Source organism: Scardinius erythrophthalmus (genome assembly GCF_964197995.2).
Source record: "Scardinius erythrophthalmus genome assembly, contig: HAP1_SCAFFOLD_678, whole genome shotgun sequence".
Classification (NCBI taxonomy): domain Eukaryota; kingdom Metazoa; phylum Chordata; class Actinopteri; order Cypriniformes; family Leuciscidae; genus Scardinius; species Scardinius erythrophthalmus.
The window spans coordinates 1-18583 of NW_028295943.1; the positions used below are offsets into that span (position 1 = coordinate 1).

General features: G+C 37.0%; 1 protein-coding gene across 1 annotated transcript; it reads left to right on the top strand.

Annotated features, from left to right (window-relative positions):
- Window positions 1–1098: 1098 nt before the first annotated feature.
- On the top strand, window positions 1099–18382 carry LOC308686709 (transmembrane protein 145-like). The gene is made up of 14 exons (XM_081395142.1): window positions 1099–1636; window positions 2235–2312; window positions 2730–2816; window positions 3149–3250; window positions 6816–6900; window positions 7629–7700; window positions 7904–7972; window positions 8361–8441; window positions 9147–9225; window positions 9637–9730; window positions 11099–11271; window positions 12539–12659; window positions 12749–12934; window positions 16531–18382. Exons 1-14 carry the CDS (start codon window positions 1475–1477, stop codon window positions 16774–16776), a joined length of 1635 nt encoding a protein of 544 aa, XP_081251268.1. The 5' UTR covers window positions 1099–1474; the 3' UTR covers window positions 16777–18382.
- Window positions 18383–18583: the final 201 nt, after the last annotated feature.

The window sequence follows — 18583 nt, forward strand, 5'->3', positions numbered from 1 at the left end:
GACCGGATACTGCATCTGCGTATAGTGCTTGATTAATGTAGGGTCTGTGTGCTGTGTCTCTCATCCTCCCTTTGCCTGATTCAATGACTTTGTATTACAATGCAGTGTCTGTGGGGGATAAGACGGATAGCAGGGATTATTAGTGACACTTTATTGCCTATTCTGCATCACAACACACACATTATGTCGTGCAGCCAGCCATTATACAAGTGTGAGTTTACATAAACAGATACACAATCATCTCAATCTTCTCAAACACAAGTTAAGCTCCGGCAAAAGCATGTGTGGCATTATGTTAATCTCACACAAAAGTATGAACTCATCCATCGATTTAGTTTAAATGGCAATTACTCACTGTAATTCAATAAAACGAGGAATGAGTAAAAATATTTTTTTGTGGTCACCAACAATACAGCACAAATTCTCTCAGTTGAACTTATCTTGTACTCAACCCTGAATATTGCTCTACCGCATGAGGTACAGAAGAGGATTTCTCACATGCATGAATGCTTCTGGCTGTGCAATCACATAGGAAATGTAACAGATGGGAATGTGAACAAGGACAGAAGGAAAGAAAATCAATGTTGTGAAGTCTTTTGGTTTTAAAAACCAGGATTGGAGGACGGTCGTTCTTGCTATAAGGGGGTTTAGACAGAGTCGGGCCTCTACCGGTTTCTATAGAAGCTGCAAAGTGCAGTATGTGTCTGTTGCCATGACAATAGTACTGATATTTGTTTTAGTGAGGGCTTTTTTTTTTGAGTGGGTGTTTGTTTAACTGTCTGACTGACCATAGGTGCTCTTTTACGTGTACTTCTGTTTTAGAGAGACAAGGTGGTCTTTCAGAAGCTCGGTCATGTGATGCCTGGATCTTAATGGTTGTTTGGGGCTCAGTTCTGGGTCAGAGAGTCTTAGGGCTGCTGTCTGTATTGTCAAGGAAACCTGTTGTTATAGAAACCACCAACTGCAGACACTGAAGAGGAAGTTAATATGGACAAGGGGCTGAAAGCTAGAGCGCACTTAGTGCCATTTTACACTTCACTGACTGCCTGCGTGTCGAGAGAGTGTGAGATGAAGCCCAACTAAAGTCTTGAACACTGCAGGAACTTAATTAACCCTTCAACTATTACCATATAATGTGATATGAAGGTCTTTCAACTGTTATCAGTGGATTAGATCAGACTTCTGTTAGATAAGATTGAACTTGTGAATTTACTGTATGTGGTGTAAAGCTCAGGGCTTGGAAGCAGAAGAAGATTGCTGGTTTGATCCCTCAAAATCACTATGTGTTGTTGAGCATTGCAAGCTTCAGGGAAAATATCCTTCTAATAAATGTACTGTAAGGTGCTTTGTCTGCTAAATGATGTCATGTCTAGATGGTGACGCCATTTTGTGAGCCTCACAAGATCCGCGTTTGCTTCTAGCAGGGGTACGGTTTCTGCGGGACTCTGAATAAACAGTACCCGAAGTGAATCCTATGAGACTCCTCAAAATGAGGGTTACCATCCAGACAAGGGCCGCTACTACTTGCTTCCCTATACTTACCCTCCCCTCTTCTCCACAGGACTGGGTTTTCCTCACAAGGTTTTGCTTCCTGACTGATTTTGGCCGATTGAACTTTAAGTTCCGATACCCCAAGGTAGGATTAAAGACCTATATTAGAATTTTTACTCATGACTGATGTTGTACTAAATCTCCAATACTGTCACAAATGCATGATGCAGTGGAGAGAAAGTCTACACACTCCTAAAACAGCTGTTTTTTCTGATGTAGAAAAGCAAACAAAGATCCATCATATCAGAACTTTTAGACCTTTCATGTAAAAATTACAACCTATGCAATGCCACGGAATACAGAAGTGACACATTTCAGATAATAAAAGCTTATAAATAAAAAATAAAAGCTTATTTAAAATGGTACACACCTGTTTTCACATAAAGTGACTCCAAATAAATCTGTTCTTATAAGATTTTTCTGAAATCATTTTGGGTTTAATGCTACTTAACTTGGTTTCATGCTAATACTATCTACAAAAGAATGGCTTCAGTTGAGAAACCTAACCATTAAATTATGTTTTCAGGCTGCGCCTTTCTTCTTTCTGTATATGTCAGTCATTTACATCCTTTTAAGTTTCTAGGTGGCGTAAACAGTCCAAGTAATAAACTCTCCCCCTCTCTCTGTCTATCCATCGATCCTGTCTTCCTGTTCCTCTCTCTATGTTTGTTGCTCACTGAAAGTCCCGATGCTGTCAGAACATATTGCTCTACTTTGATGAAAGCTCTCAGTGGCCAGCTGTGTACAAGAGGCCGGACAAGGTGAGACACACACTGACAGACTTTGTGTTTGTTTGTGTGAAAATATTGAATGAAATGACAAGACTGCATGTGTGTGCGTAAAGAAGCAGAGAGCATAAGTCTGAATGTGTGTGATACACATCAGAAGTAGAAGTATATGAGAATTAAAGGGGAAATGTCAGCAGTGCTCTGTGGATTAGGAGTCCAAATCCAGTCTCCAAAAAGACATGAGTGTCAGTGCATGTGCGTATTTAAATACAGCACATTTTCTCCCTCCCTGTGGCAGGATCTGCATTGCGGGACTCTTTGAAAAAGTGCTCGTAGGAAGTCCCTGCTCTTCATCAGTCATAATCTGCTACTTAGTACTTCAGCTCTTGATGTTGTTATAGGGTGTCTTAAATCCCACGTTTGTTAATGGAGGGTTTATGTGCTCTGCAGGATTGCTACCTGAAAGAGTCAGTACTGAGGCCTGAAAATAACCAAGTCATCAACCTGACCACCCACTACACCTGGTCTGGCTGTATGGTAAGACAAAAGCTAATCTTACATAGTCTGTGTGCACAACCAAACACTATTGCGAAAATTAAAAATGTTTTAAAAATGGTTTCCCAAACACACTGCCTGTTTGCCAATGGCTGAGCCAACTCAAACAAACATAATGCACGCATTAGTGATTTGTGTTTTCACATTTTTTATGTCTTAATTACAGTATGTCTCATAGTAAACTTGGATAGGAGCAAGAAAGAAATGACATGCATCAAATTATAAGCATTCTCTGTTAAATCAGTGATGTACAATTATGCAGTGAAGCACTGCTTCTTTTTGTAATCTTATGTCTTTATATCTGCCTCTATCAGGTGGAAGGCGAAGGTAATGAAGAGATGCTGAGTTGTGTAGGAGGTCGAAGTTTTCGTTCTGTCAGAGAAAGATGGTGGTACATTGCGCTCAGCAAGTGTGGGGTGAGTGCTGATACAATAAACAGTATGTAGTGACTAAGAACAGACTACCTTATTCGCAGAGGCATGATAACTGACTTCACAATGAATAAGTAATTATACTGAATAATACGTTAGACTGATTATGCAACAAGGGCAAAGCAATATTTTTAATGAACATATCAAAAAAACATAATGATTTGTCTGTGAAGCCAGTATAGCTAAAGTGGTATCCTGTGAATGAAAAGGAGAATGGTGTGAAATTGTCTGAACACAGATGGCTGTGTTGCTGTCTCCTTTTACTGCGAGACTCTGAAAAAAGACTTTGGGGGTTACAATCTATTTATTTTAGTTTGATCATTTATTTATTTTACATAAAGGCTTTAATAAAAAAAGAATTAGTAATTTTCTGAATTATAGAAGGTATATTTGATAAATGCAAACTATGTCAATGTCACTTTTATTTGTATAGCACTATTAAAACAACACGTATTGACCAATGTGCTTTACATCATCTCAGTAAGATAGACAAAATAGTACAATAGTAATAGAATAAAAAGAATAAAAATTATTATCAAAAGGATGAATAGGCCATGGCAAACAAATGTGTCTTAAAGGGTTAGTTCACCCAAAAATGAAAATTATGTCATTAATGACTCATGTCGTTCCAAGCCCGCAAGACCTCCGTTCATCTTCGGAACACAGTTTAAGATATTTTAGATTTAGTCCGAGAGCTTTCTGTTCCTCCATTGAAAGTCAATGGACAGCATACTGTCCATGTCCAGAAAGGCAATGCAGACATCATCAAAGTAGTCCATGTGACATCAGGAAATGAATAGTGGAATAAAGTTGTTATTTTTGTTTACTTTTTGCGCACAAAAAGTATTCTTGCCGCTTGATATACTTAAGATTGAGCCATTGATGTCACATGGACTACTTTGATGATGTCTGTATTGCCTTTCTGGACATGGACAGTATGCTGTCCATTGACTTTCAATGGAGGAACAGAAAGCTCTCGGACTAAATCTAAAATATCTTAAACTGTGTTCCGAAAATGAACGGAGGTCTTACGGGCTTGGAACGACATGAGGGTGAGTCATTAATGACATCATTTTCATTTTTGGGTGAACTAACCCTTTAAGTTGTACTTTAAAGACATGTACAGAGTCAGTGTCCCTAACATGTAATGGTAAGCTATTCCAAAGTCTTGGCGCTTCTACCCCAAATGCACAATCCCCTTTCTGGCTTAACTTGGTCCTTGGAATTTTCAGCAAAACTTTGAGTTGATGATCTCAAAGGTCTTCCTGTCTGATACTCCATTAGCAGATCTGATAAATAAGTCGGTGACCTTGAAGAGATTTATTCACCAATAAAAGAAGATTAAAATCAATCCTATATTGTACAGGGAGCCAATGTAAAGAGACCAAGGACGGAGTGATGTGTTCACGTTTTTTAATATTTGTTGATAATCCTGCTGCAGCGTTTTGAACCTTTTGCAGCCGTAGAATAGATGCTTGACTAATACCCTTACCCTGAATAGTGTACCCTTAATACACTAATAAAAAATGACAATAATTAAGTATTGATGATATAAGAGCATGGATTGCAATTTCAGGACTCTTATACGTCAGACACAATTTCATCTTAGCCAGATTTCTCATATGAAAAATTTTGACTTTACCACATGATTTATCTGTGCATTCAACTTCATGAAGCTATCAGTATAACACCCAAGTTTTTAACACGTTCTTTAACATATAATGACAGTGGGCTGAAATGTAACTCTGCTGTGCCCCTGGTTCCTCTGGGGCCGAACACTACAGCCTCTGTCTTATTTTCATTGAGATATAAAAAGTTAGAAGCCAGCCATGATTTAAGATCAGACAGCAGGACATTAGAGGTTCCAAGCTATTTCTGTTTATTAACGGTAAATATATTTGCAAGTCATCTGCATAGCAATGAAATGCAATGTCATACTTCTTGATAATGTCTCCCAAAGGGAGCATATAAAGCGAAAATAGCATTGGGACCAGGTTAGAGCCTTGTGGCACACCACATATAAGTGATGTCGATCTCGATGTATCAAATCTTACTGCCATGCTTCTAGCAGTCAGGTATGACTTAAGCCAATTTAAGGCCTTCCCCTGAATCACATACTCCTCTAGCCGCAAAAGCAGTACCGTGTGATCTATTGTATCAAAAGCTGCAGTTAGGTCTAATAAAACTAACACTGCTGAATCACCAGCATCCACTGTCATCAGTAAATCATTAAACACTTTTACAAGGGCAGTCTCTGTGGAATGATGCTTCTTAAAACCAGACTGGTAAACTTCACCAGTCTTATTCTGTTCCAAGTAAACATGTAGTTGATTAAACACCACTTTTTCTACAAAATGTTGACATAAATGAGAGATGAGAGACCGGTCTGAAATGAGTCAAGTCAGTTGGATCTAAATTGGGTTTTAGACAAAGGTTTTAAATTTGGGTTTTTAGGTTTTTATTGAAGGTTTATTTGCTAAATGGAAACTCCAAATGGAGTAGAATTATTTCTAAAGTTTTCACACACTTCCAGTTGAAGCCCCGACCACATTTGATTCCATCTGAATACAGAAACAGATCATTTTGACATTGCAACAGTTACAGATAGACACATGGCTCTTACTACTAAAATATTTGCTTGAAGAAAAATTATATGATAAATCTACAATATATGCTTTTTCTACAGGTTCCAATTTTATTATGAATATGAATTTACTGTATAATCCTTTAAAACTGTATAATTTTTGTCGTCTCTTTTTGCGTTCATATGTCAATTTTGTGAGCTTGTTTCGTCCATTAGATAGAAAGATCTGAAAAAGCCCATACATTTACCCGGCCATAGGCCCTCCCCTCAAAGAAATCAGGACAGAAGTGGTTGAAAGTGGATAAAAGACACGGATTAAAACACATGGGGCAAAATGTAAAGGGTTGTTTCATGGATGTAGGCAGGCTGAAGGACACAATGCTAAATCCTGTTGGACTGAAGTAAAGCACCATCTCCGAGCAGCAAGCTCTCAGCTCTGTCCCTTAGGGAGATTCTCCGTGCCTGCTGCCAATTTCTCTTCTCATCTCCCTCATACTTCCCTTCTCATTGGCCAGCCGAATACCACTGTACCTCGTAACTTCTGTTACAGTTTTTGATTACTCACTTCATTCTTTCATGCTCATTCACTTTGTATATAACAGTCTTTTATCTGTCCCTCTCTAGCTCTGTATTTTTGTCCCAGTCTCTCTCGCCTCTCCATCTCTGGCCACATTGATTTGGTGACAGGGCAAGCTTGATATGCACCTCACCTTTTTGGAGTGAGGGAAAGGGAATTGGTTTTTCCTGCCAAGTGAAATCAAAGTGTTTCTCTTTTATTAAGCCTGGCCGAAAACCTCTCAACAGCTAGAAACTGTGCGGCTTTGAAGTATTTTCTAGACCAAAGATCTATTTGTGCACTCAGTGTTTATATGGCTCCCCGCTCACTTTTTTTTTTTTCTCAGTTACACACCTCCTGCTTTTTCCTCCTCTGAATTCCCCTTTTTTCTCTTTTGCTGTGAAACACAGGGAGATGGGCTGCAGCTGGAATATGAAATGACATTAACCAATGGACAGTCCTTCTGGACCGAGCATTTCTCTGCAGATGAATTTGGTGAGAGACAGCTGAAAGAGAGAGGGATTTATTTTGTATTATGTTGAAGATTGGCTGTATAGATGGATGGATGGATGGATGGATGGATGGATGGATGGATGGATAGATGGATAGATAGATGGATAGATAGATAGATAGATAGATAGATAGATAGATAGATAGATAGATAGATAGATAGATAGATAGATAGATAGATAGATAGATAGATAGATAGATAGATAGATAGATAGATAGATGGATAGATGGATAGATGGATAGAATGAAAAACAATATAGATTTCTTGAAAATATGAATAATACCAGTTCAGTTATCACTGAAATGTGATCTTAGATTTAGACTTAAAGGAATAGGATATTATTTACATATCATCTTTCCAAACCAGTGTAATTTTTCTTCTATAAGGAAAGTGCAAAACAGCACCATAATGTTAATCCATACAATGTTGCACTATATTCCAAGTCTTCTGAAGTGATATGACATCTTTGTGTAAAGACACCTTTCTTTTTTTTTTTGCTTAATTAATAAATTAAACATTAATTAATACATAATAATAATAATATGTGTTGTTGGAAAAGAGCAGTGTTAAAATTCTGCTAAACTTCTCCTTTTGTGTCCCAAGCCTGAAATTGAAAGACACTGAAAATGAGTTATTTTGTGAACTATCTCTTTAAGACATTCATCATACTTACACTGTGACTAAAAGCTATTCTTGTTTTGTTCTGTTTCAGGCATCCTGGAGACAGACATCACGTTCTTGGTTATATTCGCCACTGTGTTTATGCTGTCTTGTTATTTTGCTTGTGAGTTTCCATGTCCTTGAGGTATAAAATATCTCAAACGCATTGGTCTCAGTGCATATGTTTAAATTACATATGCTTAAGTCAATCCTCCATCTTCCAGATAAACAAACATACAGATACTATTGGTTCTTCTATTTGTTTAGTCCCTCTGTTTAAGTAATTAGTTTCATTTGAATCTCTCTCCCTCTGTGTAATCCTTTAAGATCATTTAAAGGGAAGACAGCTGCTCCATACGACCTATAAGATGTTTATGACTGCGGCTGGAGTGGAGGGTGAGAAAGGCCTCTGAACACACTCATATAGATAAACACTAGCACACACTTTTTTATGACACTGGGCTTTGCAACACTGGATGCATAACAATATCTCTTGTGTCATCCCTTATTTCTTTTATCCTTATCTCCTCCCCACTTCCTCTGCGCTCTCACTGCTGCTACTGTAACCTCTCTCTCTCTCTCTCTCTCTCTCTCTCTCTCTCTCTCTCTCTCTCTCTCTCTCTCTCTCTCTCTCTCTCTCTCTCTCTCTCTCTCTCTCTCTCTCTCTCTCTCTCTCTCTCTCTCTCTCTCTCTCTCTCTCTCTCTCTCTCTCTCTCTCTCTCTCTTATCTCTTATCTCTTATCTCTGGCATCCTTTCTTTCACTTTCTGATTCCTTCCTCTCAGTCTTAAGCCTGCTCTTCTTTTGCTTTTACTGGGGCCTTTATGCCAGGGATGGTGTCGGGAATGGCAGCCTCAAGATATTAGGTGAGAAAAGCACTGTATGTAAAGGATGATACACATGCTCATCATCGCAAATTATACCATGGTCTTTCTGAATACTCGATTCTGATTGGCTGGAAAGTTTTCAATAAAAACATTTAATGCACAGGTAGTTTCAGGTCAGTTTAATCACCGCTCTATATTAATGTGCTGTTTTAATTAGCCAACTTTCCATCCAATTTTTGCACTGTTTTGTTCTTGAAAAATTGATGCGCAAAACAACGTTTGGAAAATTTGCTGTCTCCTAAAACACATTGTGGCATAAGTTTTGTTGTACTGAATGATCAGCCCTTGAGCCGTTTCCACGCATAATTTTATTGTCATTATGTCAACTAACTCTCATTAGAGTATTAGTAGAGATATTAAGCAGATAGTCTGCTAATATTCTAATTACTGTTAGTTGATGTAGTTGCAAAGTTGCTTATAGTTAGTAGAATGTCTAGTCATTTAAGCCTGTTTTAAGGAACATGGTTTTGTACAAATATTTGATCAAACCATGAATGACCAATCAGAATGAAGTATTCCAGATAAATAATGTGCTAAACAAGATTACAATACAATATCTAAACAAAACATACTTGGTTTTAGCATGACACATTTGTGTGCGTGTGACTGGATTCATTCTTAAATCCTGACCTGATTATTAACCTACTTGTGGTCAACTCTTCGTGGCTCTCTCCCTCTCACCAGGGAAATTACTCTTTTCTGTGAGCTTCCTGATTTTCTTGCTCATGCTGATTCTCTTGGGGAAGGGATTCACAGTCACAAGGTAGGAGGCCTTACTTCTCACATAATGTAGGTAATGACTTACAAGGCTAATCATGCAAATTTGACCCAGATGTCAAGACAATTTTGTATCCAAATTCCCATATTGTATCCAAATTTCCATTCAGAGTATGTACTGAATTAAGTGATGAACGTAATTCTTAACTGTTTATACAGATGTTTTTTATATGCAGGTGAGGTGATGCTATATCTGTCAATGGGTCTTTTGAGCCATGTTTTCAAAGAAAATGACATGCAGTAGTGATCTTTCTTTCTTTCTTTCTTTCTTTCTTTCTTTCTTTCTTTCTTTCTTTCTTTCTTTCTTTCTTTCTTTCTTTCTTTCTTTCTTTCTTTCTTTCTTTCTTTCTTTCTTTCTTTCTTTCTTTCTTTCTTTCTTTCTTTTTTTGTTTTCCAGGGCAAGAATAAGTCACAGTGGCTCTGTGAAACTGTCCATTTATATGACAGTGTACACCATCACCTACATCATTCTCTTTATATATGAAGCAGAGGTAAGATCTGCTTGCCTTTTATCTTTTTCTTTTTTCATATGCTGAGGCTGGTCAATATGCTGGATATTCATAATATACAGTTCACTACCGTTCAAGAGTTTGGGGTCAGTACATTTTATTTTTATTTTTTTAAGAAATGTATTTTATTCATCAGGGATGCATTAAATTGATCAAGTGACAGTAAAAACATTACGACGTTAAAAAAGATTTATATTTAAATAAAAGTCTATTCATCAAAGAATGCTGAAAAAGTATCATGGTTTCCAAAAAATATTAAGCAGCACAACTGTGTTCAACATTGATAATAAGAAGAAATGTCTCTTGAACAGCAAATCATCATATTAGAATCATTTCTGACGGGTCATGTGACACTGAAGACTGTAGTAATTATGCTGAAAATTCAGCTTTGTCATCACAGGAAGAAATTACATTTTAAAATATATTAAATTAGAAAACCATTATTTTAAATTGTAATAATAAAATGTTTTACTGTATTTTGATCATAAAACAACTTCAAACCAGTTAAAAAATACTATTGACCCCAAACTTTTGAACGGTAGAGTATTTCTGATGATTAAATTAATTTTATATTTTTGTTCATTATTGAAAGAAAAGTGTGGAAAGCATGCCTTGTTTTTTTTTTATTCTATTTTAGTTTTTGCATAAAATTTGTGGAATGTAATTCGATTCAATGACTATTTGTATTTAGTTTAAATGACTCTATAATTGGAAAATTAATTTGTTAAAATATTAATGTTCATTTACATTTTAAATATGTATATATCAAACTAATGCTAAAACAATTTAGGTTTATCAAGATATATTTATATATATATATACAATTATATATATTGTAGTTACATGCAAATAATATACTGTAAATAGCCATTCCAGAAATGTATTCAAAATGTCTATTAATTTCCATATTACCTAATGTGTAAAACACATTATCTTTGAGCACTATCAACTGCAGTTTCTCATGCTGCACCCGAGAGCTACTCTGCTCTATACATAATGTAAAGCTGTGAGATGAAGTTACTCAGCACGAGCATGTCGTTCTGCTGTAGCGTGGTGTAATGGAACCCGGCAGATAGACAGATAAAGAGAGCGAGGGAAAGACAGGTAAAGAGAATGACCCAGATAAGCTCTTGCAGTATCATGGAAGAGCTCCTGTTGCATCCTCTGTCAGTGTCACCTTTTGCTCTAATGCAGCTTTAGATGTTTGGATTTGAGGAACGTTCCGGCAGTTTCCACTTATGCAGCCTATAGATTGTGCCATGGTTGGATTTAACACCATCAGTCATACAGATGGGATGCCAAGGGGCAGTGATTTCCCTGTTCCCACTCCCACTGCGTGTGTGTTTGTAGTTCTTTGATCCAGGCGAGGTGCTGTATGCTTATGACAGCCCTGCAGGGTACGGTCTAATGGGGCTGCAGCTGCTTGCGTACGTATGGTTCTGCTACGCTGTGCTGGTGTCCCTCAAACGCTACCCTGAAAAACAACCTTTCTACATCCCCTTCTTCACTGCGTACACTCTGTGGTGAGTTCTGCAATAAAGATGCCATAAATTAGAATAAAATATAGTGTATGTAGATATACCTGAAGCTCCTTTTATTATAGTTTTTCAGTGGGGTGCTTAATATACTCGATGAAGAAACATAAATTGTTACAAACATACCAACAACATTTGATATTGTTTAACCCAGTTTTCAGTGCAACGTCCAATGGCTTTAAAAATAATTTCACTCCTATTTTTACATGATTGGGAATTTACCCTATATGTTTTCTATTATGTTATTGATCTTATTGTGAACGATTTATCTGTGCAGTGTTTTATTTATTTATTATTTCATAATTTTCAGTCAAAATTTGATCTTCAGGTGAAATGACAGACTTCTCTAGTCATGTTTGCTGAAATTATCCAGTCATGTAGTTACTTAAACTGTCCCTTTCTTACAATCCACTGCAATTTTGCATTCAGGTTTGCCTCCTTCCAATCAACAACTGATAGATCGAACCAAGTTCCACCCTACACATTTTTTTTTCGATATATGTTTTATTTGTGACTTTAATAGTGTCTTAAACATAATTTATTGTACAGTATTTTCATTACATGAAATACAGTTAAATTGACGACAGTCGAAAACATCAACCTGATCTTGGTTTTGGTGTGAACCGTTCCAATCAAAATATTTTGTTCAAGTCTTAGCTGTGTCCCAAAATACATTATGTACACTGGGAATGTATACAACCATCAAGTGTATGAATTTTATATGATTATTTTGTTATCCAACATCACAGTCTGATAGCCCCTCCCCCTCTGCTATGTAAGGAAAGCTGCGACAGTTAAGTGCATGTAGTGTCCAACATTCCACGCTTCATTTTCGGTTAATTAAGTGCATCATCCGGGTATTTAAAGTGCACTTTTAATTTTTGGAATTTTCAGTATAAACGCCCTACTCACACTATTGATGCTAAAAACTGCATAGAATAGTGCACAAGTATGCAAATTGGGACGCACCTCTTGTTTGACTGTAGCACTCCTAATAGCAATAAAATGCGTTAGTTTGAATAGTTTTTGGTGTCACCCAGTGGACATTTCACATGTAAATCACAGTAAAATGTAGCACATCAACATTTGCAAGAATGTATACATATTCATGGAACCAGGCTGAAACTGTTCATCTCTATTTTGACTCCAAAATCTAGTGGGTTATAATTCTCCACTGCCTTTGTAAAGCTGTAGAAGAAGATTGAAAGTAAAAAGCTGTTGTTCCTCTTTTCATCCATTACTTTTTCACCCATAGGTTTTTTGCTGTGCCAGTCATGGCTCTAATTGCCAACTTTGGCATCTCTCGCTGGGCCAGGGAAAAGATTGTGAACGGCATCCAACTTGGCATCCATCTCTACGCCCATATCGTCTTCCTGGTATGATGTTATTGTTGTTTATTGCTTGCTTTATTTAAGCGAATAATATGATAAAACACCCCTGCTTGTGACTAATCCTGTCATTCTAGGCCATCACACGTCCGTCAGCAGCCAATAAGAACTTTCCTTACCACGTGCGGACGTCACAGATAGGAATCCTTCTCTCCAGTCCTAAAGGCAAGGGGGCAGAATGCTTCCCTCATCATGCTTATGGGAATAGCTCCTTCCTAGGAGACTCTCAGCCAAACTTCACAGAGCTCTTCTCCATCCACTCAGTGAGTATTGGATGTTGTAGATGATTTAAATATGAGTTGAATATAAATGAACTTATTTTGATGGTAATATAATCAGGCTGGGCAGCTTTTCAAATGATTAAGCTACACTCTTAAATGGATCATGACATGGATTTATTTGTTCTTTTATTATGTTCCTTGAGGTTCACTAATAATAAATCTCAAAGTTTCTTAGCGAACTCTCCATTACATAACTGCCTCTTTACAAAACAAAATGCTCTGACTAAACATAATCCTTTGATGCAATCTGGCAAGGCATTCAAATAAACCATCCACTTGTTTCTGATGCTACAGAGACACAAACGTGCTGTTTAAACTGGATGCGTTGAAGCGAACATTCTTTCACTCTCACTCTTGTCTGTCGACAACAGGACAAATGGAAAACTTAAAGGGGCAGTAAGTAGGAATTACTCCCATCTAGTGGTGAATTTGTATTTTGCAATCAAACTAATTTTGCTTTCCAGCGCCTAGCGTTTTCAAATGCGCGTTGCATCTACGGTAAGCGATATGTACCAAAAAGCTTTGACAGGATGTCTTCTAATAGCGCCTCGTCGAGATTTCCTTCTTTGTTATTTCAAACAAACTACAACTTGACACAACGAACAAACGAATGTTACAGTTTTGAACAAACAAAACTTACAACCTTGTTTATAGGACCTTCTCTACTTTACTCAATAGCTGCTATTCATCAAAGAGCCTGTTTAACTTTAACTATGTTCTACTGTCTTTATCAGTGTTTCCCAACCTTTTTTTCAGTCAAGGCACCCTTTGAAATTTTTTAAAAAAAATGTGTGGCACCCTACACTAGTGTTGTCACGATACTACTTTGATACTATACTTTGAAATGTGCTGGGTTTTTTATTTTTTTATTTTTGATGTGCACAAATAAATGACAGGTAGGCTACCAGTACCATAAGATTTTCTTCTTCCTGTTCCTTTTTTTTTTCTTCGTTCATGCATGTTACAAATGAATGAATGAATTAAACATTTTTAATTTTATATAATATATAATTTTGTTATAATTGCACAAGATAGCTTGTTTTTAGTATATTTTATGTAGCCTAATAATTTCACAGTAAATCTCCAAATTAATGTAGAAACATCATAAAGACAGTATATATCAAATAATTGTTTAATGGCATCTTTTTATGAATGAAGTGTTATTTGATTCTGATGTCACTGCTGCACTGTCACATGTGGATCCCACACGCGTCCCATTTTCTCACAACTCTTAACGTTCATTTAAGACTTTATTTAACTAATTTAAGACTGCTCTCATGAGGATACTCAAAGCGAAAGCGCGAAAGAAAAGTCGAGTCTGGCGCGCGTCGTGTCAGCATCACAGGACAGCGCAACCGGATTCTCTTTTGTATTTTCTCGCTTGCATGGTTAGAAGCATTTGCATGAAGAAGAACGTGATTATATAATGTAACGCTAGCCAAAGGATGACAGAAAAAAAATGCTGCTTTAATTGCGTTAAATATTTTTAACGTGTTAAACTGAAAAATAGTTGACAGCAGCACGGACATAACCGATGTGTTTATGTGAATACGCGGCAAGACGGACGTTGTGACAATGTTTTCGTGTGTATTTGACTGTAAGCGCATCAATCAAAAATAGGCAGCTTTATGTGGACGCACTGGGAATAAGGCACGGGAATATATCACATGCAAGCGCAACCTCCGCAATTCAACGCCGAAAACTTATGATTTGCATTTGTATAATAAATTTGTGCGCATTATTTGTTGTTATTAGAGACTTCCGACGATCCGAGATTGATGGTAAAAATTAGTTTTTTTTTTTTACACAGCACCCCTGCTCTCGCCAGAAGCACCCCAGGGTGCCGCGTCACCCCGATGGGAAACGCTGGTCTATATAGGCTAATAAAAAAATAAAAATAAAAAGCCTGTAATTAAGACCTTAACATTGACTTACCTGTCGAGAAGAAAGCAGGAAACTTCAGCGTCTCTTTTGAAAGCTTTCTCCTGCATTAGCTATCCCGACATTATAGCCAATAACCCTTGTTTTTGTAATCTCCGATCACGTTTCCCTTTACGGTCTTATTGTGGAGTTTTTCGACTAAGAGGACTCGTTATCCTGTGACTTAACCGTGCAGTGCAGCCTTTTGAACTTGCCGGGGCAGTGACAAAAGCGCCTCTCACTGCTCTGCTCCGTTTCTGCTGGTTTCAGTCACTTGACGCGGGCTCTGAACGAAAACGCGTTGTGGAAACGCGTTGGCCTAGTACTTTTTGTCCCTCTCTGCTATTATAGTTTTTCAAGATGGCGGAACTACATGGAAGCCTCCGTGGACCTACCCGTCCCATGTATATAAAGATAATAAATTCTTCGTTTACGAGGATAAGTCAGATCATTGGCAGAGGTATTTGGACACCATTGAGGACATATTTATGAATAAAAATATTGATTTTAGATAATAAAATACCTAAAAAGTTACTTATTGTCCCTTTAACGTGCATCTGTATACTGTATCCAGTGTAGACAGCGTCAGTGATTATAATGGGTTCTGTTTGCTTTTGACGCGACGCAACGCTCACATCCAGTTTAGGCAAATGTCAGCCAATAAGCAATTGAATGCCAGTGGGAGGGGCCTATATTTGTGTGTATGATGTCATAAATCTCACAATATTCAAACAAGCCATTTTTGGAGCTTGATTAAATAAATGCTTTGTTTATAATCAGGAGGACATGTTAAAGAGTTAGTTCACCCAAAATGTTTAATTCTGTCATTACTCACCCTCATGTCGTTTCAAACCCGTTAGACCCGTTTATCTTCAGAACACAAATTAAGAAAGCTCTCGGATTTAATAAAAAATATCTTAATTTGTGTTCCAAAGGAGGTCTTACAGATTTGGAACAACATGAGGGTGAGTAACTATTGACAGAATTAAAATTTTTGGTTGAACTAACCCTTAAGCTATGAAACTTGCAGGATGTTTAATGTTAATAGTTCACCTAAAAATTTAAATTAGCCCATGATTTACGTCAAGGTCAAGGGTTACTCTTTTGGCATAAATCGATGCGTACAGCCATCTGCCGGAAGCTAGTTATTTTAGTCGATAGTTTTAAATATGGATATTTTTCTGACACGAACGCATCGATTCACTTCAGAAGACCTTTATTAACCCCCGCAGATCCGTGTCGAGCACTTTAATCATGAATAGATGCGCTTTAATGTACTTCCAAAGTCAAACAGCCATTCACTTACATTATGAAGCTTGTAAGAGCCAAGAATTCTTTTTAATATAACTCCGATTGTATTCGTCTGAAAGAAGAATGTCATATACACCTAGGATGGCTTCAGGGTGAGTAAATCATGGGCTAATTTTCAATTTTGGGTGAACTATCCCTTTAAATGTCAAGAGATCAAGGCAAATTTAATTTCTCAAGGAAATTTATTTTTTTTTTTTTAAATCTAAAGAACTTTTTTCCACTATAAAGAACCTTTTGTGAAATAAAGGTTAAAGGTTCTTAATGGAACCATAGATGCCAATAAAGAACCTTTATGTTTCGGAGTGTTCAGTCGTGCTATTTCTTATATTCCATGTTTCTCTATTTAGGACCCTGTAAAGACGATAGATGAGACGGTGGCTCGGAAAGGACAGGAAGTGCCAAGGAACTGCGAGCACAAGATCATCACCACAACGGCAGACCTGTCGTCTACATTCTCCCCTCTTCCTCCTCCAATACCACCACGCAGCTCTGCACACTCTCCCCCTCCTCCTAGATTAACGTCCCACTTCACCGAGTATTTTAGTATGCAAGGGGCCACTGGGATGGGTTCCAATGCCTTGAGCGGGCCGTAGAGGAACAGGCCATGCGGAAACAACTTTCAAACATCTACGAGGTGGAAAAGAGTTCAATATTTCAATAGATTAGGTTAAGGCAAGCGTGAAAAAGTAAAGCCATTTTCAAAAAAGTTACCAAACATCCGTATCTTTGAATTTGTAAAGGGAAACGCAAACTGCAGAACGTCGAGAGAGAGTGGGGCATAACCTGCTCACAATGCTCCTAAAAAATAAGAAGCAATAAATATTTCACTGGAGAGAGATAAAACACAGGCAGTGCAATAGAGTGACTGGAGACGACGGTGAATCTAGAGTATAGCTATTTCAAGCTTAATGTGACTTTAGGATAGCGATGTGTACAGTAACAGTACAGTGAGCTCTTGACATATTTTTTTTAATGCTTTGTTCATTTCAAGTGGTGCCGTTAATATTTGTATTTCCTTGCCATTTTAATGCAACAGAACCAAGTATTCATCTCCCTCACTAATTTTTTTAATGTTTTTTTATTTACTAATTTTGTCTGTGAAGTTGAGATAATTTAGGGTTTATGTATTTTTATTCACATTGAATACGGTTAGAGACTTTGCAAACTGATCTTAAACTGCAATGGCAAGTTAACTGGAACAACTAGGCAGTATTTGTATACCATGCATGTTTGTGCTTTGTCTACATTCTGATATATTCAATGTAATTTTGGGTGTGCCTAGTTTATAATAATAGCAGATAATACCGTGCAGGGGTTTGTGGAGTTCAGATTCAATTCCAGCTAACTTTGTTATACATTTGTACATGTAATAACACTCGCAGCGGTCATGAAGCGGATATATTCTGTCTGTGAGTACAAAGTAGAATCATTCAGTCGCAAGGTTTGTTTACTTGAGTGTCTGATGAAAATATAGCTCTACTCTTAAAGAAACACTTTGTATTGACTGCATGGAGCACTTTACTGTTTTTAAACACTTATTTCATTATCATCAGAGACCCTTGAAAATGCAATCATAATGCAATAGAGTGAATGACAAATGTACAGGTAAAATGTGAAGGTTTTATCTGTAAAATGCCCATTATCACTGCTGTGTTTGTTTTATTTTAAAAGAAAAACAAGCTGTGGGTCGTATTTATGTTATATATATTAACATATCCTATATAATCTCCATCTGAAATTGACCCGTTTTAAATCTAAGCCTATAAGTTATGTACATAATGACATATTTATATTCAACATTGTTTTTTAAAGAGATGAACCATACTTGAAGAATTATTAAAGCTAGGTTCGTGTGATTTTTTTTTTATTTTTTTTTTTTTTTTATTAACAGACGTAAATGGGCCTGAAATGCTTGATTTGCAACTTGATTTGTCAGGAAGCCACTAGAAAAGGTTATTCTAAAAGGCTTTGCCATGATTTTTTCCCCCATCTCTTCAGTGAGTGTGCACACCTAGCAGAGAAGAGAGAACACACTTTTTGAATGTATGATAGATAATAGCACATCACATTCGGGAGCACAGAAAGATTCAGTTAAGCACATTTCTGTTGCACTGTTCATACTGAATGCATTTTAATAGTGTCAAATGACTTGGCAGTGCATACCCTTTTTGCCAAATTAAAATGGTCTGTTTTACTACAATGGCTTGTTTGGTTCTTTTTGCAGTCAGTTTAGCAATGAAGGTAGCTAATTGTAAACCTACTAGTCTAAAGTACAAACAACTCCCTAATAAATTATTGTCATGGGGCTTGATAATCAGCTTAAAACCATGTAGTCTCACATCCCTTCATTCATCAAAGGGAATCCTAGATTTTACAATATTTGTAATCAAAATTTGACCA

Bases quoted from the DNA above. Each gene is read 5' to 3' on its own strand.
- LOC308686709 (XM_081395142.1), top strand. From the start codon at position 1,475: ATGAGACTCCTCAAAATGAGGGTTACCATCCAGACAAGGGCCGCTACT. The intron at 6,901-7,628 runs GTGAGAGACAGC...GTTCTGTTTCAG, and splicing joins TTTCTCTGCAGATGAATTTG to GCATCCTGGAGACAGACATC. The intron at 11,272-12,538 runs GTGAGTTCTGCA...TTTCACCCATAG, and splicing joins TTCACTGCGTACACTCTGTG to GTTTTTTGCTGTGCCAGTCA.